Genomic DNA, 25,836 nt, shown 5'->3' on the forward strand with positions numbered 1-25,836 from the left:
CTATAACTGTGTGACTGCTACAGTTGCAGGTTCGAATCCTGCCTTGGGCCTGCATGGATTTGTGTGATGTACTTAGGTTAGTTAGGTTCAAGTAGTTCTAAGTTCTAGGGGACTGATGACCACAGATGTTAAGTCCCATAGTGCTCAGAGCCATTTGAACCTTCTGTAGTTTTATGTGCACTAGTCTACAGACACATTTGTATTTGTCATTACCCCCTTTTAGTGTGTGATTGCCCTATGTGGTAGAGTTCAATGACAGCGTGAACATTCATGACAAATTTTTCCATTTTCATTTGGGTAATATGACTCCATGTTGAACATATGCTCAATGTTTCCCAGGTAAGTAAAAAAAAAACATTTTTAAAAGAAATGTCAGTGTGTTGTAGCTTTAAAAGGTAACCTATCCTGCTAAAAATATGAACTATACTCCATGATACATACTGTAAGTCTGTTAAACACAACTGAAGTCATCATTTTTACTTCTGGAAGTTTTTCCTTAAATTTATAGTTTTGAATTATATGGCTTGTTTCAGACTCGGCAGCATCAACAACAGCAGCAAGCACAGGACTGGCCGTCTCCTAGTAGGCTTCCGAAATCCAGACCTACACAAAGGCGGGCTGGAGCAACACCAGCAGATGGTGCTGGCATCATGACTCAAAGTATGTATCATAGTTTGCTGCTTCTTTTGAGTAAATGAGTCAACTGTTAGTTTGTCTACATAAATGACATTCACACTTCACATAGTGCAGCCAATGCTATACTACTCGCAGATGTTACTAGTGTGATAATAAGTACACCAAAGCAAATATTGCAAATAGCTACTGATCAAGTCCTAAAGTATGTTCACTCTTGGTTCAATGCAAATAAAACAAATTACACCATATGATCAATAGTATCCGGACACCTGGCTGAAAATGACTTACAAGTTCATGGCACCCTGCATCGGTAATGCTGGAATTCAATATGGTGTTGGCCCACCCTTAGCCTTGATGACAGCTTCCATTCTCTCAGGCATACGTTCAGTCAGGTGCTGGAAGGTTTCTCGGGGAGTGGCAGCCCATTCTTCACGGAGTGTTGTACTGAGGAAAGATATCGATTTCACTCGGTGAGGCCTAGCAAAAAGTCAGTGTTTCAAAACATTCCAAAGATGTTCTATAGGATTCAGGTCAGGACTCTGTGCAGGCCAGTCCATTTCAGGGATCTTATTGTCATGTAATCACTCCACCACAGGTCGTGCATTATGAACAGTTGCTCAATCGTGTTGGAAGATGCACTCGCCACCCTCGAATACCTCTTCAACAGTGGGAAGCAAGAAGGTGCTTAAAACATCAATGTAGGCCTATGCTGTGATAGTGCCGTGCAAAACAACAAGGGATGCAAGCCCCCTCCATGAAAAGCGTGACCACACCGTAACACCACCACCTCCAAATTTTACTCTTGGCCCTACACAGGCTGGCAGATGACGTTCCCCAGGCATTCGCGTCCTGCCATCGGATCGCCACATTGTGTACCGTGATTCGTCACTGCACACAATGTTTTTCCACTGTTCAGTCGTCCAATGTTAACATTCCTTACACCAAGCAAGACATCATTTTGCATTTACCGGCGTGATATGTGGCTTATGAGCAGTCATACGACCATCAAATCCAAGTTTTCTCACCTCCCACATAACTGTCATATTACTTGTAGTGGATCCTGATGCAGTCTGGAGTTCCTGTGGAATGGTCTGGATAGATATCTGTCTATTACACATTACAACCGTCTTCAACTGCCGGTGGTCTCTGTCAGTCAACAGACGAGGTCAGCCTGTACGCTTTTGTGCCGTATGTGTCCCTTCACATTTCCACTTCACTATCACATCATAAACAGTGGACCTAGGGATGTTTAGGAATGTGGAAATCTTGTGTTCAGAAGTATGACACAAGTGACACCCAATCAACTGACTATATTCGAAGTCCTTGAGCTCCACGGAGCACCCCAGTCTGCTCTCTCAAGATACCTAATGACTACTGAGGTCACTGATATGGAGTACCTGGCAGTAGGTGTCATCACAATGCACCTAATATGAATTTCGTTTGTCTTTGGGGGTGACCAGATACTTTTGATCACATAGTGTATATGCAGTTTGGGACAACAAGTCAAAATGTAAATCATGATCTGATGTGGGGCTACAAATCCATAGACAGATTAACATCTACAAAATTACTTGGGACTTATGTTGAAGTTTAATGACCATGTAATTAAACTTGTGCAGAAACCCAATTCAGTCTGTTTTGCTCTTAAAATTATTGCAACTATTTGTTCCTCAGTGGGTGCCAGGATGGCATATCTTGGCTATTTTCAGTTTGTTGCAATATAGGGAATAATATATTGGAGTTCCTGCACTTGCTACCAAAAACAAATTTTCTTGTCATAGAGGAGGTCTATCTGAATAACACAGAGGCATCCACAGAAACACTGCAATTCCATGTTCAAATCGCTTAAAATATTGTACACACAAATATGTCAAGGCCTACCTTCCAAGTTTTTAGGCAAACCCCTCCTTCGATAATTATAGTACCTGAAATAACAGAACACTCCATACTTGGCAACCAAAAAGAACAAGGTGGTCAAAACTTTACAACAGACTACCAGTCAACATCAGAAAATTAGAAGATGAGAACAAATTTGTAGCACACTTTTAAAAAAAATTGGCTTGAACAGTGTTTCTAATCAGTGAATGTCAATGCAGAACATATAAATATTTTTGATTATGTTTATATTAAGTCAAAACTTAAAATACTGTCTTTCGCCCCTAAGCTTCTTTTATATTTGCATATCTAACAGAGAACTCTTGTGCAATGTAAAATCTTTACTGAATTTTTGTAGTGTGTATGAGGACTTGCTGCTTAGTGAGGACAAAAGTAAAGCCCTGTGGAAAACAGACTTTGCATTTATAATACTGTAAGCATAGATGTGTATAAAGTTGTAGTACTTTGTATTTGTATGTTCCCTTTTCTTGAAATGGTTTCCCATAAATTTATATGTACATTTGGACAACATCCAAACCACATTCATTTCCTGTGGATAATGCAACTTTCACTGATTACATGCACCACACACATGCTCATCTGGTGCTGGAGAGTACAGATCCAGTCGAGCATGTGTGTGGACACTAGTAATAAGCAAAAGTTGCATGGCAACATGAATGTAAGTAGTATTTTTATTAATGACATGCTGATTTGCGGTGATCTACCTGCTGGTAAAAATTCCATTTCCAAACTAGTTAAATTTTCAACATTGTCGAAATACGCAACGTAAATTTGAAAAAGGTGAGATCCATGATGACAGAAAATTACTATTGAAACTAGTCATCAATTAAAAATAAATATTTAAATGCAGTCTTGACACTTAAGTATTTCTTCAAATTTTACAGTCTGCAGATCGCCTCATGATCAGAATGTCTGTAATATATAAACTTAAAATAGTAAATTAGTAATCTCTGACTCTGTTCTCAGGGAATCCATTTATCATTGTCACATGACATACAATTTCAGAAACAAAAGGAATTAAGGCCTTTAATTGTGTTGGGCAGGAATGTATCTGTGTCTAGTGGATCCTGCTTATACCTACACTAGCCCATATAATGGCATTATTTAATGAAAGCATGATGAATGTACTGCCTGCTGCTCATCTTATCACATTTCATTTTTTCCCTCTCTTTCACCAATGTACTAAATAGAAAATATCAGATTAAATAAAGATTTCTTAAGCCCTCTTTGTCAAAATTATGAGAAATGAGGATGAATACATTTTTCTGTGTTTGTTTGTGATTCACGATTGCTGTCTTTTGGGCAAAAGTCAAATTTATGTCCAGGATTACCATGGATAATAGTTTCTTTCAGGCATTTCTGTAATGTTTTCCCTCTTATATCACTTACTTTCTGGATGATTTTCATATTTATGCCTTGAATAGTTATGTTCACTCTGAATATGTCCTCTTCCTTTCTTGATGAATGAACTTCTGGTTCAGGGATCTTCCATATTGTCACTCTTTGCTATCCTCTATGAGTTTTTATGTGTTGCAGTTTCATGGTACTTTTTTCAGTTAATTGGTTTCTACTATTTGACAATCCAATTTTCTATTTCTTTATGTCATAATGTTTTCTCATCATTGTTGCTGTTTAATTCTAATCTCTTTCACTTTCATTTGATTTCCACTGAACTTTCTCTACTAGTTTAGTTCCTTATATCACAGTGCTATTTATGTTGTTCTTTCATGCATTCCTAGCATTTTTTAAATCTGGTCTTTTGCCGCTTTCACTATGTTATTCCTCTCTTTTCATTCAGTATTCTACTCTTTTCAGCCCACCCTTCTATTGAGTATTCATTTCCCCATCATTTATCCATTTCTTCCCATTATTTTCCATACTATTACTGGTAACTACTGTTATGATTCTTTAAGCTCTTGAGGTCATGACTTAATCATCTCATTTACAGTTTAGCCTCTGAATCTTTTAGTTCTCCCCTTTCAAAGCATAAGACACTTAATTGTACTTGGTACCCTTTGTCTTTCAGCAGCCTCCACAAATATCTAATTTTAAAATCAATACTTGCAACCCGACTCTCTGTTTGACAAATGAGAACACATCTAGTTCTAAGGCATAGTTAGTTAACATTACTTGTTGGGTAGACTGTGCTGTTGTCTGTTGCAAACAGTGGTAGCCAAATAGGTTGCAGGGTACCAAGCACTAGCTGTTATGCTTTCCTTGAACTTTGCAGGTGGACTGACACTTTGTGGAAATACTTGGCAGTAATGGGGAGTTTGCATCTGACATTGAGAGCTCTGTTATAAGACATCAGTTTCAAGACACAGAGAGTCAACTAATGAGTAGTTTTAATCAGGCTATATTGTTTTCAATCAGACAGTGGATGCATAGCAAGTCTACATGGCCAGAAGCCATAGGTTTTATTTCATTATATTTTGTCTACATAGATGTCTGCTATTGGCTATCATGTCTGCTACTGGCTATCTGTCTATCCTACTATGTACATATCCCTGCTACACCTGTTATGTCTTATTGTTTTACTGTAGTTTTATTCTAGAGATCATGTTTTTAAAAGACTTTAGTTGTGACAGATTCATAAACTTAACTGGTGTGACTGTCATGCAATATATGTTTCCCACTTTGTACTACTTTTATTTTGTAATATGTTCATGAAAACTTTGCATGTCATATTATCTGTATAACTTTTCTACATACCCTGAGGCTTTCAACCTTATTATTTTATTAGAAAATTCTATAGAAATTTCTGGAATCATGCCCTCTTCCAACACTCGTCTCCTGTTGGTCTGAGCATCAGTATCAGTTTGAAAATGTAAACCTACCAACAAGTAATTCATATATGGGGAATGACAAAATTCAGTGTATGCCAAGTCAGGGCTGTAAAGTGAAATGAGTGGTCACTGCCACTCTAGTCATGCAACTATGGCCAGTGTTATTTGCGACCATGTGGGCTACATGTGGTGGTTTAGTATAATGACACCATTTGAGGGTAGCCCAAGATGCTTGCATCATACAGCTTATTTCAGTTCTTCCGAAACCTGGCAGTATCAGTAGTGCAATCCAAATTTGCCTTGTAAAGAACTCAACAAAAATGTTTAGCATTTTTGTGTAAAAAAATCAATCTAACATGTTGAATGAATGAGCCTGGCATATCATGTCAGGCCTTAATTTTTTGCCTCCCCTATAATGCTCCTTAAAGCCTGTTGTCTTTGGGAGAAATGACTAGTGTTCCTAACAGTAAACCATATGTGCAATCTTATTCAGTTACTTATGACACAGGGAAATATTTATGTTGGATGATGTGCATACTTTTTATTAAGTACTCAAGAAGAACTCAACACTTTTTAGGCTGTCCTACACCACCACAGAGCCGGAGACGATTTTTTCTGAGTCCAAAGTCTTTGCGTAGTGCTTGGGGGCAGCGGACAGGTGGCACAACTCCTGGTGGATCACCCCATCCTCCAGATAGTGCAGCACTTTCAGGTTAGTTGAAATTCATAACATTACCTCATGAGGTACCTCATGCCAACCAGAAGAGAGGAGAAAGAAAGACACACAAAGAGAGAGTGAAACATCAAACAAATAGCTTACGTATGGCAATACCTTAAGAAGTTTTATGCTTACTACATTCTTTTAATTTTATATGGGACATTTTGATTACTGTCACAGAAATCACTAAATTTTATTGATGACTGTAAGGAGCATTACACAGCCTCACTTAAGAAAATTATTATGAAGTTCAGAAATTAGCTAAGTTCCATTTTCACTTCTAGCAAGTATGACAGCGTCAACAGAAGGCCGGTATTGGCCAAGCTACGTCTTCAACAAGATTAAGTCTCTGTGGTCTGTTGGAGGGAGCAGTGCTGGACTCAATATGCTGGCTGAGTCTGTCCAAGGTCCTTGTGAACTGCATGTCTGTTTAATCAAACCTGCTTGCAGTTATTTGTGCATATATCTGTTTGTACTCTGCTAATCTGTATATCTAAGTTTTGAATGGAATTGAATAGTTTGTTGTTTTTTGTGTGCTGTGTTGTTAGATTTATTTGTTCCATCTAGTACTCTGTTAGTGTATTGTGTTACTAATGTCATTGATGAGGGGTTGGATGCACTATTCAGTTGTGTTTACTTCATAGCCAGTGGGTCATCAAGAAAAGAAGAAACTGTTTATTGTAATAAATTAATACATTGAACAAATAAAATAAATGTAAATACATCTCTTACACTGCAGCATACAGTAACAATCAATATCTCTTGGCTTTTTTCTCTTCTGTTTGTCTCTTCCCATCCTTTTGCTTACAGTGACTGACTGTTTATTATAGTTTCTATGTTCAGCCTCATTCCCCTGCCATTAATCTGTTGGTGATGGTGTGTCCATGTTTCCCATTCTTTTTGTTTATGTATTTGCATTTCCCTCTTTTGGTTTACGTATTTGCGTTACCTCTTTCACTCTGCTTTATCACTGGGATTTTTTAAAATACAGTATTGTTTTCCTATCCTCTTTGTTTTCAATGGCTGTGGGAATTTCCTCCCTCTATTATTATCAAAATTAAGAGAGCTACTTGTATCTTTGAATCATTCTTAACAGGGTGGTATGCATCATGACACAAAAAGAAAGAAATTGTGTGTTTCGTATTAGCATGTGTTTATTCTCAAAATTGAACCTAGTTTCTACGTCGATAAAAATGTTGTCTCATGACATTTATGACAGTGAGATTGTTGTGTTTGTACTACATGGAAAATCAAGTGTTGTTTTTCACATATCTATTTTCTCTGCAAAATAAATGAGACTATTACTTATAGCAGCAATTATTTTCAATTATTTTCCCCTTCAGTACTTCTTAGGTCATGCGATAATTTCTTTCCACAGTAGTCTTTTAAAGACTACCAGCCATGTGGAGTTTTGTAAAATTCACAACGCCCCCTCCCCACCCCACTTTATGTGTTCAGAACAAATGTTTGGTTACAAATGAAATTTCACTTTGGTTGCACATAATTAACGTCACAATTGCATTATTGTACATAAATTGTGGATTGTGGCACAAGCATGTGACAGACTGATATTTAACATTTGAAGAGGTATTTTCTACTACACTGGTTTCATATTTAATAAATCTAACTATTCCTCTTGATGTGCAAGAAAATAATAGAATTGCTTATACTAACCCAGTTGCTACTTTAATAATCAAATTCACCAGGCTTGCAACTATTAGCATAGTTTTTTGTAGTTGGACTACATGTGGTGTGTATAAAAAATGCAAATATACTTGTATAACTTTGTAACATATCTTGATGTAAAAAGTAATTTATTTGTATGGCAAGAGGAAATTTTATAAAATAAGCTTGCTAGTATGTTTATTCATGAATTGAGTAGAATTTTTTAATTTAAAAAATTGCACTAGTGTTAGTAACATGCATCTCAAGCAGACTGATGAAATGTAATCTGAAGTTGATGGAAGAGATTAAGGCTTTTAGTGAGGACTGTAGCGAGGCCATTATTTATTTCTGTAGTTACAGTCATATCTGTATTCAGTTACAGATGATAAACTATTCTCCTGTTGTGATCTTATACCTACTCATTTTACTCAGTTTAACACTAAATTTTGGCCATAACAGGACCGTAAATGTTTCTATATTACAGGATTAGTTTGCTAATTTTATTGAATAGGATGATTTTTTTAATCCTGGAAGATGTAATCACAGCAGTACCATGACTACTTATGGGAAAAATTAACATACCAAAATAAGATGATACTGTATCTTTCTGCATGACCCTGCCCCACTTGTGCCACACACCCATACCTTTAATATCAGAAGTGAGGGCAAGTATGTCGTGCAAATGAAAGATCCAGCACTACTTCATCAGTTGATTTTAAGTGGTCTCCTTGGGCTCATATTCGTATAAAGGAGTGTTCTTTCTGCAAATAGATGTATTTAAATGAAAATTTACCATTGCTAATATGGTAGAATCAAGCCATCATTAAATACACTCCTGGAAATTGAAATAAGAACACAGTGAATTCATTGTCCCAGGAAGGGGAAACTTTATTGACACATTCCTGGGGTCAGATACATCACATGATCACACTGACAGAACCACAGGCACATAGACACAGGCAACAGAGCATGCACAATGTCGGCACTAGTACAGTGTATATCCACCTTTCGCAGCAATGCAGGCTGCTATTCTCCCATGGAGATGATCGTAGAGATGCTGGATGTAGTCCTGTGGAACGGCTTGCCATGCCATTCTCACCTGGCACCTCAGTTGGACCAGCGTTCGTGCTGGACGAGCAGACCGCGTGAGACGACGCTTCATCCAGTCCCAAACATGCTCAATGGGGGACAGATCCGGAGATATTGCTGGCCAGGGTAGTTGACTTACACCTTCTAGAGCACATTGGGTGGCACGGGATACATGTGGATGTGCATTGTCCTGTTGGAACAGCAAGTTCCCTTGGTAGGAATGGTAGAACGATGGGTTCGATGACGTTTTGGATGTACCGTGCACTATTCAGTGTCCCCTCGACGATCACCAGAGGTGTATGGCCAGTGTAGGAGATCGCTCCCCACACCATGATGCCGGGTGTTGGCCCTGTGTGCCTCGGTCGTATGCAGTCCTGATTGTGGCGCTCACCTGCACGGCGCCAAACACGCATACGACCATCATTGGCACCAAGGCAGAAGCGACTCTCATCGCTGAAGACGACACGTCTCCATTCGTCCCTCCATTCACGCCTGTCGCGACACCACTGGAGGCAGGCTGCACGATGTTGGGGCGTGAGCGAAAGACGGCCTAACGGGGTGCTGGACCGTAGCCCAGCTTCATGGAGACGGTTGCGAATGGTCCTCGCCGATACCCCAGGAGCAACAGTGTCCCTAATTTGCTGGGAAGTGTCGGTGCGGTCCCCTACGGCACTGTGTAGGATCCTACAGTCTTGGCGTGCATCCGTGCGTCGCTGCGGTCCAGTCCCAGGTTGATGGGCACGTGCACCTTCCGCCGACCACTGGCGACAACATCGATGTACTGTGGAGACCTCACGCCCCACGTGTTGAGCAATTCAGCGATACGTCCACCCGGCCTCCCACATGCCCACGATACGCCCTCGCTTAAAGTCCGTCAACTGCACATACGGTTCACGTCCACGCTGTCGCAGCATGCTACCAGTGTTAAAGACTGCGATGGAGCTCCGTATGTCACGTCAAACTGGCTGACACTGACAGCGGCGGTGCACAAATGCTGCGCAGCTAGCGCCATTCGACGGCCAACACCGCGGTTCCTGGTGTGTCCGCTGTGCCGTGCGTGTGATCATTGCTTGTACAGCCCTTTCGCAGTGTCCGGAGCAAGTATGGTGGGTCTGACACACCGGTGTCAATGTGTTCTTTTTTCCATTTCCAGGAGTGTATGATCATAAAATATTTTGGATTAAGTTCTGTGAAGGTCCTACTAGACAAATTCTTCTGTAATAAAACTCTTTGGATTGTAACTCACTTGTATAAAAAAAACTGACCAATTATCACATAGACTCTCTAAGGGGAAAAAAAGATGCATCGCAAAGAAATCATCTGAATAGGACTGAAATTGGTAGACGTGATGTCCATGTACAGACAAACAAATGAGTACAGTTCCAGAAAAACTGGATGATTTATTGAAGAGAAAGAGCTTCACAAATCGAGCAAGTCAGTAACGTGTTGATCTGCCTCTAGTTCTTTTGCAAGCATTTATTCAGCTTGGCATTAATTTATATTGTTGTTGGATGTTCTTCTGAGGGATATCATGCCAAATTCTGTCGAATTGGTGCCTTTGATCATCTAAATCCTGTCATGGTTGGACGGCCGTGCCCACAGTGCTCCAAACATTCTAAGTTGGGGAGAAATCCAGTGACTTTGCTGGTCACGGTAGTGTTTGGCAAGCACGAAGACTAGAAACTCTCACCATATGAGGGTGCGCATTATCTTGCTGAAATGTAAACTCTGGATGCAACAAAAAGGGGCATAGAATATCGTCCCTGTACTGCTGTGCTGTAAGAGTGCTGCAAATGGCGACAGTCAGGATGTTATCCCACTGCTGTCTGGAGTGTCTTCAGACTTGACTTCAGCCTGGAATCTCATCAACTGGTATGGAATTGTCTTCAGTGCTGAGTCTCACATGAACTGAATCCCAATGACCAGTGAAGACTTGACTGGAGACACCCTGGACTGTCACCCACCATACAGTTTGACAGTTTGAAGTAATGGTCTGGGGTGCCACTTCTTTCCATAGCAGGACTCCTCCACAGCACCCTTACTGTACAGCAGTATGTCAATGATATACTACACCCTATTTCATTGCCCTTCATGACAAGCCATTCTGGGCTTACATTTCAGCAAGATAATGTCTGCTCATACACAGTGAAAGTTTCTACTGCTTTTCTTCACACTTGCCAAACCCTACATTGGCCAACAAGATCACTGAATCATTACCCAATTAAGAACTATGGGAACGACACGGGCAGGGCCGCCAACCAGCTCAGGTTTTTGACAATCTAAATCAACAGGAATATGTGGAAAACACTGATAAGGAGAAGGGACAGGATGATAGGACATCTGCTAAGACATGAGGGAATGACTTCCATGGTACTAGAGGGAGCTCTAGAGAGCAAAAACTGTAGAGGAAGACAGAGATTGGAATACGTCAAGCAAATAATTGAGGACGTAGGTTGCAAGTGCTACTCTGAGATGAAGAGGTTATCACAGGAAAGGAATTCGTGGTGGGCCGCATCAAGTCAGTCAGTAGACTGATGACAAAAAAAAAAAAAAAAAAAAAAAAAAAAAAAAAAAAAAAAAAAAAAAAAAAAAGAAAGAAATCAACAGTTGGACAGAATATGGCATGATATCCCTCAGGAGGACATCCAACAACTCTATCAATCAATGCAAAGTTGCATAAATGCTTGCATGAGGGTGATAATGTGGTCTAACACAACATTGACTTGCTCAATTTGTGAAGCTCTTTCTCTTAAACAAATCATCCAATTTTTCTGGAATTGTAATCATTTGTTTGTCTGTACAAGTACATCACATTCTGATAATTTATTCATGGTGTGTCATTTTTTTTGTATTAGTGTACAATTTCCAAGAACATTGTCTCTGACAGATATTGGATGATTGAAGTTTTACTTTTTTAATGCTCCTGAGTTTGACTGTGCTGAATTATTGCACAGATGATGAGGGTGGAACTGTGCGTCCTGTATCCAGCTGCAAGAAGCCCCCTGCTTCATCCTCATCACAGAATGATCTGTATGTGCGACTGGGCCTGTTGCTGGGAGAAAGTGCACGTCGACGTGCGCAACAGTCCAGCGGCCACACGCAGCCACAGTCCCGTCCAAGTTCAGCTGGCCGTGCCAGCACATCCTTCTCATCACTTGCGTCACTAGAGGCCAACACCCTTGCCTCTAGTAACACAAGTCCAGTGTCAACTTTGACAGGTAGGTCAAGAAAATAAAATTATTTGTTTTGTGGATATGAGAACTTTGCAATAAGCCTTTTACTGTGTTACAAGAGAACTGTATTTTATCATTTCTTAAAAAGTTGGATTCTGCCTCAGTTATTTGTTACTTAGTCGTATGAAATAATGGTTCACTTTGCACTTATATTGATCTGAAAACTCTAAAATAATATTTGAAATGGAGGAATCATTTCGAAATGACAGTACAAAGTCAAAGTACAAACTACACAACTGTAGGAAATTTGTCCCATAATGAGTATTAAAGCCAGAGTTGTGAGCAGCGGATGGATATTTCAAGTAAAACTTGTAGCCTTGCTAGGTAAGCTATCTTCCCCTCGTGTTGCATGGACATGTGACAGAAAATACCAATGAAATTCTTTTAATAATAATTAGCTAGGTGTACAAATAACCTACAGGTTGTTGTAGAATTTGTAACTGATTTTTTACAGTCTCTTTTAGTGTTTCCTGATCCAGTATGAGAATGGATATTCTTTGAAGTAAACACATACTAGTTCTTTTTTCTCCCACCTGTCTAGCTATTGGATGACCCTTGGATGAGTTGTGATAAATGTTCCTGAGTTGTGTAGTCTGTCCTAGTCATTGCAACTTCTTGAAGTTAATAAGCTAATTTTATACCATTTGTTTCTTAAATCAGAACATAAAAATCATTTTCACTGGTGTATTTATTGTTGTTTATTAAAATAAAAGGCCAATCATAATACTGTTAAGGACCACATACAAAAACTTGAGTGGACTTATATAACAGACATGAATACCCTTTCCATTAACTCACATAGATTAAAAGGTAAACAGACTGCAACATAAAGTAAGTTAGTTCATGTAACCAATTACAGTAAAAAATAACTTTCTGCTACCTCACCGCAAGTGAAGCATTGTTACATGGATAAAATTAGCTGGAAGTGAAGTTATGTCTACATCTACATCTATACTCTGCAAACCACCTGAGGTGCATGGCAGAGGGTACATACTATTGTACCAGTTATTAGGGTTTCATCCCATTCCATGCGCCATGTATCCGTTAATATAGTACTGTTTCATTTTACTTATGAATGACTCACCTGCATTGGGTTGCCACAAGCTGTCTGTGATAAAAAGCAACAATATTGCATGTGTTACCAATCATGCACACAGTTACTTCAAGCCCTGAGGCCATCACAGTCACATGACATAATGACTTTACACACACACACACACACACAAACACTTTGTAATGGCATAATTTCAGACATTCTTCTGCATCATCTGATCAGCAAGTATTATTGTGTGTATCAAAGCAAGCAGCTACTTTATGAACAACATAAATAATTTCAGGTTCTTCAGAAGCAGATGTCCACAGCCATTCGAGGACACTGAAGGACCCATCATCAGACAGTATTACTTCACTTATGTCTGTCTCTGGCCAGAGCAATTGTTCCTCAAGTCCTGTCAGTAGGAGGCATTCTGTGACAAGTATGTTGAAACAGAGATCCAAGTTTTAGTCTATTGATCTAAATATTACAATATTGAATATTGTTGGTTATGTACAACACTGATCTGTTACAGCCTCTCAGCCAGGCCAGGTTGAAGAACTGAATGTGTTCAAAAACAGGCGAGCCTCCATACGTAGGTCAGCCAGAACAGGATCTGTCAAAGGTCCAATAGATCCTAAAGGTAAGCAAGGCTGTAAAATTAAGTTTTTGCTCTATTGTTACTATAACATATTTGTAATACAAGAAGGAGCTTCCACACTGTAGTAGATTAACTCGAAATGTGGGAAGTATTTTTCAATCGTAGTAACTTTGTAGATGGGGAGACTAATATAGAAAAATGGCAAACTCAAATTTGTCTTGCTATAAGGATAAATACAACTTATAAAAATGGCAGTGTTATTTTCAATTTATTCTCTTATTTCAGTTCGGTTTGCACAGTATCGCACACCACAGTTAACTCTGAAACCTTTGTTCTTCGAAGTTCCATTACAAGAACCTGATCCGTTGTTCCTTGGTCGCCATTGGTTGATCCGTGAGATGGAAGATGCTTTGGCTTCTAGCAGTCCTGGTGTCATAGTTTCTGGTAATCCAGGTACTGGTAAAACAGCATTAATTTTGCAGCTTGTAGAGTACAGCTGCTTTGGCCGTCGAAGGGATCCAGCTTACCAACAAGGTAATATATTAATTTTCTGTGTTCTCTTATAAAATGATGGTTCTTGATTCATGTGTTGTCTAACTTAATGCCATACAGAAGTAGTTATTGTGTTTTGTATTTGTCTGCAAAATGGAGAAAACTTATTTATTTGCATTAATAAATAATAAAATCTTCTCGATTTTTCTAAGAATTTAATCGATATGTAAAATAAGTATGCAATGTAGAATTCTTGTGGTTTATTGTTTAGTGTTTACTCATTTCTATTTTCTTATGTGTCTCTAATGACCTCATTGTCGTGGAATGTGAGACGCTAATCTTTCTTCCTTCCTTCCTTCCTTATTATTGTTATCATTGCCGTCATTATTGTTACTATTATCATCATCATCATTATTATCTTCAAATTTGACCAGCTCAGGACCAAGTGAAACAATATTAGATTAAACAAGATGTACTTTTCATTCCAATAGATCCTCCAGGATGTAGGACAACTGGCTTATGACATCATAACTTTTCCTTTTTTCCCCCAATACTTCTTCACTCTTGCCATTGCTGTTCTCTTCTTTTTTCTGTACAAGTCTCTTCTCTCTTCCTGTGCATCTTTTTCTGGAAACCCATGACATTTTGTACCTTTTCTCTAAAGTCTGTTTTCTATCTAGATTTTTTTAAACATGAAATTTGGGTTTTTGCCAAAGAAATTTATTTTGTTTGTCAGCTTTTTGTTATCCATTCTTTTCAAGTGCTTATAAAATGTAATCTTCCACTTTATCATTGTATCTATGATATTCTCAGTTTCTTTATACATTTCTGTTGTTATATTCAGAATTAAATATCTGGTACATAACTCATATAACATCATTGTATTGGTGATGCTTTTTTGCCCTTGTAAGTGAGATAATGAGTAGTAAACAAAGAAAATTGAGCACATTCATTTGACGTTACTGCCAGTCTTTTTTCACTGTTTTGAATGGAGGGAATGCTGTATAAAGTTAACATGAGAAAAATCAATGATTATGATGAGACTAGTGTGGAACAAGAAGGAAGAGAGAAGATAAAAATTGATTGTCACCTGTGAAAAGAAGGAGTGTATAGATAATCCTGGCAAAGAGGCAAAAAAGTGTGAACCATTCTTTATGTCACTCTTGACACAGAGAAACTCAAGGTGGAGCAAAAACGATTAATTTAGTGCTAAATATTATAGTGGTTCTGTCTGTGTGTGTGTGTGTGTGTGTTTGTGTGTGTGTGTGTGTGTGAGAGAGAGAGAGAGAGAGAGAGAGAGAGAGAGAGAGAGAACTTGCAGTTGGGTAGTATCTGTATGTTATAATCTGTATAATATAATTAACCTCCTTTGTTTTCAGATCCATATGTCTGCAATGGAAAAGACAGGCCACAGGGCTCTCAGAGCATTTACTGTCAAATAAATCTAGTCTCAGAGAGGATTAGCCACTTGGCATCCCATGTTGTTGCATATCACTTTTGCCAGGTATAATAAATATTTATGTATGTTCTCATATATGTCTTGTTTATTTATACAGTATTTATTAACATATTATTTATTTATATTCATATTTTATGCCACAACTGTATCATTTGCTTCAGTATAATTAATGTGAAGTTCAAATAAATGCAAAATTCAGTTTATATACATTTTCATCAGAAAACTCTGGTCTGTTGTCCATAATAGGAACTATTGACACTTGTGTTTCCTCTAAGGTTAGTTATTATATACAGCTTCATCTACTATAGATCGATAGTAAGTTTTTATGATTTGTATATAATTTATCTGCTAGTCTTTGCAAATTTGTAAACATTAATGGATCAACTAATTTTTGAATGCCTTTCTCTTTAAGGCGGATAATAACAACACCTGCCTTGTGCCAGACTTTATCCACTCTCTTGCTGCACAGCTGTGTCAGGCCCCACAACTGTCTGCTTACAGAGAGTACCTTCTCAGTGAACCACATCTACAGGTGAATTTTATTATTTTATCTCTTCTTGCAGTTATCAATGACTTATAACACAAGTCAGGGTTTTACTAGTGTCTTGTCTTACAAATTACATTGTTATAAATAAAATAGAAAGAAACTTCCACATGGGAATTGTTACTTCTGCAGAGTATCAATGACTTTTAATTCACTTTTTATAGATTAAATATCCATCTTGATGATAAAACACCATTATAAACACAGGAGTAAGGTCTAAATGGCAGGCAACAGCAAACTGATACACACATACGAAGCCTAAGAGACTCAACAGGATTAGTTCTTTTTGCGGATGACTTTAATCAATCCCAGTACAGCAGCAGAACAACTTGGAAGTAATATTTTCAAAGAAATTTGTGAATGGTCCACTGGCAGTATTTTGAGTTCCATATATCAAAGGATACAATACCAGTGATACACTTAGTACGTGTCAAGATGTAATAACTGAGACAGAATTTCCAAAGACAAAAATTTAAATTGAAAAAGACACATTCTAGAGTATTTTAAACAACTCACTTCAGTTGCAGTTATACTTCATACACTTCATAATCTCCAAGAGAAACAAAAGAATGAACTAATATATTTTGTGTATTTTCTTTCAGTCCTGTGCTAGGGAATTGTGACCAGAAGTAACTCATCTTTAAGAAATAAAGTTTTCAGTACAGTGAAGCATGCTTATCCACAAAATCCTGTTGATATCTATGAAATCAGTTACGCTATTTACCAACACATTCACAATATGTACATTCTCTCACAAAATCTCTCATAAATAATCCATCAAACTTTTAAAGTATTAATGTGTCCCTAACTGCAATATTAGAAGAGAAAAATGAACCTTTATCATTCTTAATTAATTAGGTTAGGAAGGTGATCCACCAAATTGCCAGAATCCACAAGTGAACATACTGGGGATGCATTTAAAACAAAATTGGTATCTTTTCTTGTAACTAAATGTCTATATTCACTGAAAGAATTCTAATTTTTGAATTATCTGCACCAGAGTATGAAACCAAATTATACATGATAGCAAAATCTACAAGCTATTATAGGACATACATTTTTTACAAACAGTAAAAAAAGCACTAAAATTAGCTGTCAGATATTAATTAACCCATGGTTGGCAGTAAAAATTGTAAGTTATAAGCAGGTATATAATTTGCAAATAAGCACAGAAGAAATTTACAGTCCATGCCTTGTCAAAAACTTATTTTTATTTAAATTATGATATTAGCTGACCTACATAGATAAATATGAGATGTACAAAACCTTTGTACACAAATATGGTATGTATTAACCTTGTATATAATATGATGTTTGCAAGTCATTACATGATGACTTCATTCAGTATACATGTCAATAAAAATCAGCAGCAAGGGATAGGAAAGAATACCAGATGCACTCAGTGTATGTGCCTTGGAGTGGTGCAACCAACTGCAGATTGTGGTACACATTGTAGCAAATGATGGCTGTTGGCTGGGCTCCGAGATCATGCTTGGGTCATTCTAGTGACTGGCAGAGAAGATTGAGAAGATCAGCCTTATACATGGAGTTTCAACAAAGCTCACAATTTGCAGTGTTGTTCCCAGAACTGATAGTGGCCCTTTGGTTCTGTGTAGAGTGGAAGTATTGAACCAGAGACTTTGAAGATTCTCTAACAAGCTGTGCTGCAACTTACTGGACTTGTGCCACAGGGTTGAGAACTGTACGGTACCCCCAAGTGAGTAAATTGTGCGCTACTACTCAGAGGCTGCTACTCAGATAGCTGACTGTGTGTGGGGTGCACACAAGGCATTTTTAGATTAGACAACTCTCAATTCAATCCAGATAATGCTAGCTGTAGGAAACCCAGAAGTATCAGTCTAAGAACGAAAGAAATTCCTCCCACAGTTGAGAATATTAAAATCCTAATAGTTAACTGCCAAAGCATACACAATAAAGTATCAGAGTTTGAAGTGCTCCTGAAAAGCAGTGAAGCTTATGTAAAACTAGGTACAGAAAGATGGTTGAAACCTGAAATTTCTGGCAGTGAGATTTTTGGGGTAAATTTGATTGTACATTGAAAGGATAGGCAAGTGGAAAATGGAGGTGGTGTATTTGTCACAGTGGATATGAAACTCAAATCCATAGAGATAGAAATTGAAGCTGCATGCGAGATTGTTTGAGCAAGACTCAGTATCAGGGTTGGGCATAAAATAATAACTGGATCCTTGTCATCCTCCATTCTTATCTCCTGAGGTAACCAAAAACTTTAGAGAACACCTCAGTTCACTTGTATGTAAGTTCCCCAACAATACTGTAATCATTGGTGGAGACTTTAATCATCTGACAATTAATTGGAAAAATTATAGTTTTGTTAGTGGTGGGCATGATAAGACATCCTGTGGAACATTACTGAATGCCTTCTCTGAAAACTGCCTAGGAACAGATAGTTAAGAATTGCACTCATGATGAAAATATATTGGATCTAATGGCTACAAGCAGACTTGACCTCTTTGAGGGTATGCACATTGAAACTGGTATCAGTGACCATGATGGTGTTGTGACAACAATGATAACCAAAGTACAGAGGACAACTAAAACAAGCATAAATATGTATCTGTTCAGTAAACTAGATTAAAAAAAAAAAGTAGTTTTACACCTCAGTGACGAACTTGAAACTTTGAGCACAAGACAGGAGCATGTAGAGGATCTAAGGCTCAAGTTTAAAAGAATAATTGATAGATACATACCCATTATAACAGTTCATAAAGGGAGGAACCTCCATGGTATACAGTCACTGCAAAGAAACTTCTAAAGAAATAGAGATTACTGCATAATAGGTGTAAAACAAACGGTAGGACTATAGATAAAGAGATGCTGAACGAGACGCATTTGGCTGTCAAGAGAGCAACACTGGAGGCCTGTAGTGACTACCTAGCAGAGTATTGTCAAATATCATTTCACAAAACTCAAAGAAATTCTCGTTATATGTGAAGCCTTTTAGTGGCACCAAAGGTAGTGTCCAATCCCTAGCAAATAAGACAGGAAATGAAACTGAGGGTACCAAAGCAAAAGTTGAAACTCTGAGGCATGGCACCTTATATAGCTCCTGTATAGGGCCTGTGTATCAGGAGAATGACTCATGCATGCACAGTGGCAGATGATCTGAAGTGGGTTCAGTCGAGTATGTAGTTCTAATTTTCATCTGCTAGAGGACGGTAGTGCACAGAGACATTGAAGAAACAGGTCTAGAGAATGTTTTTGTGAATTGTTCTGTTTATTTCTTGAAGGATTTTTTGTTTATTTATGTTTGTGTAAGTTTTGTATATGCTTTTAGTAGCTTGAATGATGCTTGAATGTGGTCTAAAGTAGATATGTAGGTCATTGTTCTACTAATGAACATTGTATGACAGGAAATTTTGTATCATGATATGCTAAATAAGTTTATGGTAAAAGGAAAGCTAATTTGAGAGCAAATGAAAATAGTTGATAACATAAAGTATAAACAAAATATCAGAATGTTAAATATTTATTTTGGGAAAAAGTACAGTTCGAAAGTCTGTTATTTGTTGACTGGTTAAATATGAAAAGTGAGGACTAATGCGGGAGAATAACGTTTTTCTATTGGCCTTAAAGAAAACTGACCAATCAGAATAGAGTACTCTTCATGCATCTTTTCCCTTGGAGACAGAGAATGCTTACAGCAGTCTAAGTAGTCGGAGTCCAGCCTTTCAATGGTACGGTCGTCTGTAGTATGAGCTTTGAAGGAAGTTATAATTTGTCAGTTTTAGTTATGCTACATGCTTCAATAGTGTTTTAATTTGAAGGCATGTTTATTCCAGCGTTTTTTTTTTTTTTTTAGAAAGTATGGATTTTTTTAAGTAATTTTGTGTATGAAAAAAGGCAGTAATTCTGCATCGCATACTGGGCAGATAGATGACTAAAAACTTGAGTGCTTTAGACACCGATAAACTTAATAGTATGGCAAACACTTTCATTTAAGAACAATCCATGCTTTGTAGCTGTTCAGATTTCAGGAAATATGTTAGCGTTAACTTGGTAACATGAACAAAAGGATTTATACATGACTGTGTTAAGATTAGCACGGGCTTGGCAGTGAATGTGTATATTATCAAGGTTCAGAATATACTGAAGTTTTGCCGGTATGTACACCTTTGATTCAAAATTAAGACCTTTATTATGTTTCTTAGAACAGTTACATTGTATGCACTCTGGTGAGAGTTGCAGTATGGTGGGTTTCTGCTCGGCTTTCCTACTGCCAATATGCAGCAATGAGTTCACAGGTAGATGCAGGTAAAAAACAAAAGGAACCGGACTGCAACAAACTCCATTTTCAAATATTCCCTTACAAAGGAAAATCCAGGAATGACCCCAATTTTATCCTCATACCACTGAAAAGAAGAATGAAATAAGTAAGTGGTGTTGAGAAACAGCTGAAATCACTGAAATTGAACAATGCTCCACGGCGTGATGGAAACCCTATCAGATCCTATAACCTCTTCTAACTATAATCTATCATAGATCCTTCAAACAAAAAGCCGTGTCTAGTTCTTCGGAACAAAGCACAAGTCACACCCATCTACAAGAAGTGTAATAGAGGTGATCCACAAGACTACTGTCCAGCAATTTGTTGCAGAAACTTAGATCATCCTCCCCAATGCCAATCAGCACAGATTCTGAAAACATTGATCATGTGAAACCCAACTCGCACTTTTCTCACTTGACATACTAAAAGCTTTGGATCAAGGTAGTCAAGTAGATGGAGTATTTCTTTATTTCCAAAAAGAATTTGACTCAGTAGCAAATGTACGCTTATTGTCAAAAGTACGATCATATGGAGTGTCAAGTAAAATTCATGACTGGACTGAGCACTTTTAGATAGGGAGGACGCAGCATATTGTCTTGGATGGACAGTCATCTTCAGATGTAGAAGTAACTTCAGGCATGCCCCAGGGAAGTGTGTTGGGACCCTTGCTATTCACGTCATATATCAATGACTTTGCAGATAATATTAATAGTGCTCCATAACATTTCAGGCATGCAGCCACATAAATTTGACTTCTTCTTCTAATATTTTGGCTAAATACTGCCCAGCCATCTTCAGAAGTTGGGTGGATGGTATTCAGCTGAAATATTAAAAAAAGAAGTCGAATTTGTGTGGCTGCTACACACCTGAAATGTTATGGATCAGTCTTCGCTCCACAAAAATATGAAGATGCACAATATTAGTAGCAACCTCAGACTTTTTGCAGATGAAGCAGTTATCTATGATGAAGTACTGTCTGAAAGAAGCTGCATAAATATTCAGTCAGATCTTGATAAGATTTCAAAGTGGTGCAAAGATTGAAACTTACCTTAAATGTTTGGAAATATAAAATTGTGCACTTTACAAAATGAAAAATCTAGCATCCTATGACTATAACATCAATGAGTCACCATTGGAATCAGCCAACTCGTACAAATAACTGGGTTTAACATTTTGTAGGGATATTAAATGAAATGATCATATAGGCTCATTTGTGGGTAAAGCACGTGGCAGACTTTGGTTTATTAGTAGAATACTTGGGAAGTGCAATTGATCTGCAAAGAAGATTGCTTACAAATTACTTGTGTAACCAGTTCTAGAATATTGCTCTAATGTACCAAATAGGACTAACAGGAGGTGTCGAATGTGTACAGAGAAGGTCAGCACGAATGGTCACATGTTTGTTTGATCCATGGCAGAGCATCACAGAGACACTGAAGGAACTGAACTGAAAGACTCTTGAACTCACATAGGGATCATGGGTATAAAATTAGGGTAATTACTACACACATATAGAAGCCTTCAAGCAATCATTCTTCCCACACTCCATATGTAAATCGAACATGAAGAAAAGCTGATAGCTGATACAATGAGACGTACCATCTGCCATGCAGCTCATGGTGGTTTGCAGAGTTTAAATGTAGATGTAGGTCAAAAAGAGGTGAATAACACATATTGAAATATTTTGTCCCTGACCTACTGATATAAAATTCCTAACAGATAGCTAGAATGAATTTGAAAAATTGATAAAAATATTTATTCTGGGTAACTATTCCTGTTCTAAGAAAATGTTTTATGTTGATAATGACAGTTCATGTGGTCTAAAAGGATTATATATGCATTATGGTTATTAAACTAGATGTCTTATTATTATGATCTGCTCATCTGTATATGATTAGCATGCAGAAATTTTTAATATGATCTATCTTAAATAGCCTACAAGGTGACTTTATCACTTAATGTTATTACTGTTGTTTTGTTGTGAGCAAACTGCAGCATTTAGGAGGATGTTACAAGAATAACTGTAGTGTCAGACTAGATGAAGAGTCAATACACAAATAAAAATTATTAATTGTTCATATATAAGTTTATTCGTGCCAAGTAACATAGGATGTACTTTTTTAATTCTAACATTAAAGTTTTTTTTCTGTTTAACTGAACTTCTGAGAAAACTAGACACATTGCACAAGTATGTAAAAGCTTTTATTTTGTGAAACAGGGTGCAGTTTCGCTGAAAGAATGTATAGCAAACCCAGACGTGGCCCTGTGCCGTGGTGTACTCGAACCACTTGGGTGCTTACGTCGTGCAGGAAAGCTCACTGGTGAGAGCTGCCTAGTATTAGTTGATGCACTGTGTGAGGCTGAGTACCACAGGCCAGACCATGGCGACACACTAGCTTCTTTTCTTGCACGTCGTTGCGCTGACTTCCCACCGTGGCTGAAGCTGGTTGTGACTGTTCGCACTCAGCTTCAAGAAGCTGTAGCACAATTGCCATTTCGTGTTATTAGGTATGTATTATTATTATGTCAATATTGTTGTGTTGCTTGTTAAGTAGTTTGTTGTATCTCTATTTTACTATGATCCATGAAATCTACTGTGATTAAACAAATTTTAATAAAAGGAAATGCTTAACTTCTTTCATATATAAAGTAAATTTTGAAATGATATTGGTTAAGGTGTGATCTTGCGAACTTTGTTAAAAAATTATATCACTATTCTATATTTCAGCCTGGATAAAGTTGACAGGAATGAGAATTTGCAGAAAGATCTCCTGGATTACATAAACTTTCGACTTAGTAACAGTCCAAGTATCCAGAGCAATGTAGCTTCAACTTCTGGAAAGCTTGATGGTGGTAGTGTAGGAGGCTCTCAGTTCCGATTTGCTCAGCACCTCCTCTCTTTGAGTCGTGGTTCCTTTCTTTTTGCTAAACTTACACTTGATCTGCTTGAGAGGGGCCACTTGGTTGTGAAGTCATCAGGCTATAAGGTAATGTCTGGTCTTGACTATAGTCTTTCTATAGTGTCAATATACAGTTCTTTAATGTGAATGTAAAATCACAATTAAATATATAAACAAACCATAGCTCTCCAGATACTTGCTTAATGGATTTCTTTTTATTATTATATTATGGTGTCTTGGCCAATAGTTTCAGAATGAGTTAATTGTGAAAGTTGCCAGCAGCATCATATTATGTTTTGGTTGAAATTAGTCCTTTGAGGGAATCCCATATGTTTAAACATTAATTTACTGTATCATATTATTGTTATTCACAGTTGTTAAAATGAGCACTGTTATGTGTATTAGAAAAAATGGAATTTTGATTCATTGTTTAGCTTTCAGCCCCTTACTTCTGCTTTGTTAGGAGAAAGTTGAAAATAGGAGGAAGAAAATGAAAATATGGGTGCAGCCACTGGAGGGAAGCAAAAACATGTTTCATCTTGAATCCTGAAGGATGCTAGGTGTAAATTTATAAATTTAAGGAGTGGGGAGAGAAAGCAAGAAAAATAAACACTGCTATATATTTTTGACATCTCTAGTACTAGGTAGTTTTTGTATACTTTTGTATAATATGATAATGGAAAATAATAGAAAATTTGCAAACTATAAAATTTGAGGTTAGGGCTATCTCTACACTGAATGATGTTTACTTGTTGAAAATCTTATTAGTCACTTGAATTTTAACTTTATCCTTCTATTGTGTTATTTAACTAACTTGAGTTGCTTTCGAAAATAAAAATCAGCATGCTAATTTTATGAAATGTCATAATTATTGTTGCAGGTGCTGCCGGTATCCCTGGCACAAATATTCTTGTTGCATTTTAATCTTCGCTTCCCAACACTTCGGTCTTTTGAGAAAGTTGCTCCAATACTTAGTGTATGCCTCGCTGCCCTTTATCCTCTGACTCTTTTAGAGATTTACTATTCTGTTAACGCACTTTACACTGAAGAGTTCCTGCCATGGGATGAGTTCCACCAGAGGTTCAAGGTAATTCAGTTTACAATAAATTAGCCAAAAATGTCATGTTCCATATTTACATCATATTATGTTGTATAGCTGTTAGTTTAAGTTATTTACAATAGTGTCATTTTCATTGTCAAAATAATACTGTAGAGGTGATTCATGTACATAATTAACATTGGATATGAACTTTTTGGAACATAAATTGTGTGTAAGATTTAGATTTGTGGATGTGATGACTCATGTATGGTTGTCCATCTATAAAACTCTTATAATGCAAAATTATTGAAAGCCTTTATACATTTAAATTCCAGTTAAGTTGTCGCCAGCTAAAATAAGAATCACAGCTATGAAAATTGTCCTTTTTTGGACTTTTAGGCTATTCTGGAAACCTTAATGTTTTCTTTCCCACTTTGTTTGTCTGATATATTTTAATTACATATTTCCACTCAAATTAAATAGAATTAGTTATGTTTCTTAAATAATTTGTGAAAACCTGATAAGTAGTCAAAACATTCAATCACAGTGCATAATGCTTATTTATTATTTCCACAGTTGTTATCAGGATTCCTGGTGAAACGTCTGGACAACACGTACATGTTTTTCCATCCTTCTTTCCGGGAATGGTTGGTTCGCCGTGATGAGTGTGAGAGCTCCAAGTTTGTGGTTGACCTTAGAATGGGGCATGCAGGAATTGCATTCCGTCTGTCAAGAGTTCAGGCACCGTTAGATCCAGAAAAAACACTCGAACTGGGCCATCATGTGCTGAAGGCACACTTGTATAAAAATATGACATTGCACCGTTATTCATCAAGAGATCTCCAGGCACACTGGGTGGCTGTAAGCTCGTCTGATGTTTCAGCTGCTCTGTGCTGTATGCGCAATATCTACAGTCCAAATGTAAAGGTAAGAACTGAAAATCCAAATTATTTTGTTATGGCAAGAACATCTTATGCCTTCCTGTGGCATCATTATAGGCTACTCACACAGATGTATAGAGTTATAGTTTCATTCAGAAAAAGTATTAAGGAACAGCATACTAATGAAATTTTCAACTAAACGGAGGCTATGTAATCCAAATGAAATATTTAACTGTGTTCATTTCAGGTATCACGACTGCTGCTTCTTGCGGGTGCAGACCCTAACTATGTGACAGAATTCCTTGGTAATGCACCAGCTCTGTGTCTATATGCTCATGAGGGTGCAATCTCAATGGTCAGTCTTCTTCTTGAATTTGGTGCAGATCCTGATCTCACAAACAGTCAGGTAATATTTCAATGGGAAATGGCATACAATTTTGATATAATAATGCAGCATTTTTGTAGCCTCGACCCCCCCCCCCCCCCCCCCCCCAGTCTCCTTCACCATCTACCTGCAGATTACTGCCTCAATATCTGTGTTTCATTTCACTTCCATTA

At 37.6% G+C, this 25,836-nt stretch overlaps 1 protein-coding gene across 6 annotated transcripts in view; it reads left to right on the forward strand.

Moving 5' to 3' along the window:
• Nucleotides 1–25,836, forward strand: part of LOC126365982 (protein TANC2) — a 634,979-nt gene that overhangs the window by 578,743 nt on the left and 30,400 nt on the right. For 3 of the 6 annotated variants that reach the window (XM_050008791.1, XM_050008792.1, XM_050008793.1), the window contains exons 4-17: nt 534–660; nt 5,896–6,030; nt 6,321–6,443; nt 11,745–12,008; nt 13,361–13,498; nt 13,592–13,699; nt 13,943–14,191; nt 15,529–15,653; nt 16,021–16,140; nt 22,677–22,966; nt 23,187–23,445; nt 24,239–24,445; nt 24,974–25,324; nt 25,526–25,684. In XM_050008791.1, the coding sequence (XP_049864748.1) occupies nt 534–660; nt 5,896–6,030; nt 6,321–6,443; nt 11,745–12,008; nt 13,361–13,498; nt 13,592–13,699; nt 13,943–14,191; nt 15,529–15,653; nt 16,021–16,140; nt 22,677–22,966; nt 23,187–23,445; nt 24,239–24,445; nt 24,974–25,324; nt 25,526–25,684 (2,655 nt within the window). The remainder of the gene's footprint in view (nt 1–533; nt 661–5,895; nt 6,031–6,320; nt 6,444–11,744; nt 12,009–13,360; nt 13,499–13,591; nt 13,700–13,942; nt 14,192–15,528; nt 15,654–16,020; nt 16,141–22,676; nt 22,967–23,186; nt 23,446–24,238; nt 24,446–24,973; nt 25,325–25,525; nt 25,685–25,836) is intronic. The other 3 variants (XM_050008794.1, XM_050008795.1, XM_050008796.1) reach the window with 1 other exon arrangement.

The sequence above is a fragment of the Schistocerca gregaria genome, chromosome 4 (genome assembly GCF_023897955.1).
Source record: "Schistocerca gregaria isolate iqSchGreg1 chromosome 4, iqSchGreg1.2, whole genome shotgun sequence".
Taxonomy (NCBI): Eukaryota; Metazoa; Arthropoda; class Insecta; order Orthoptera; family Acrididae; genus Schistocerca; species Schistocerca gregaria.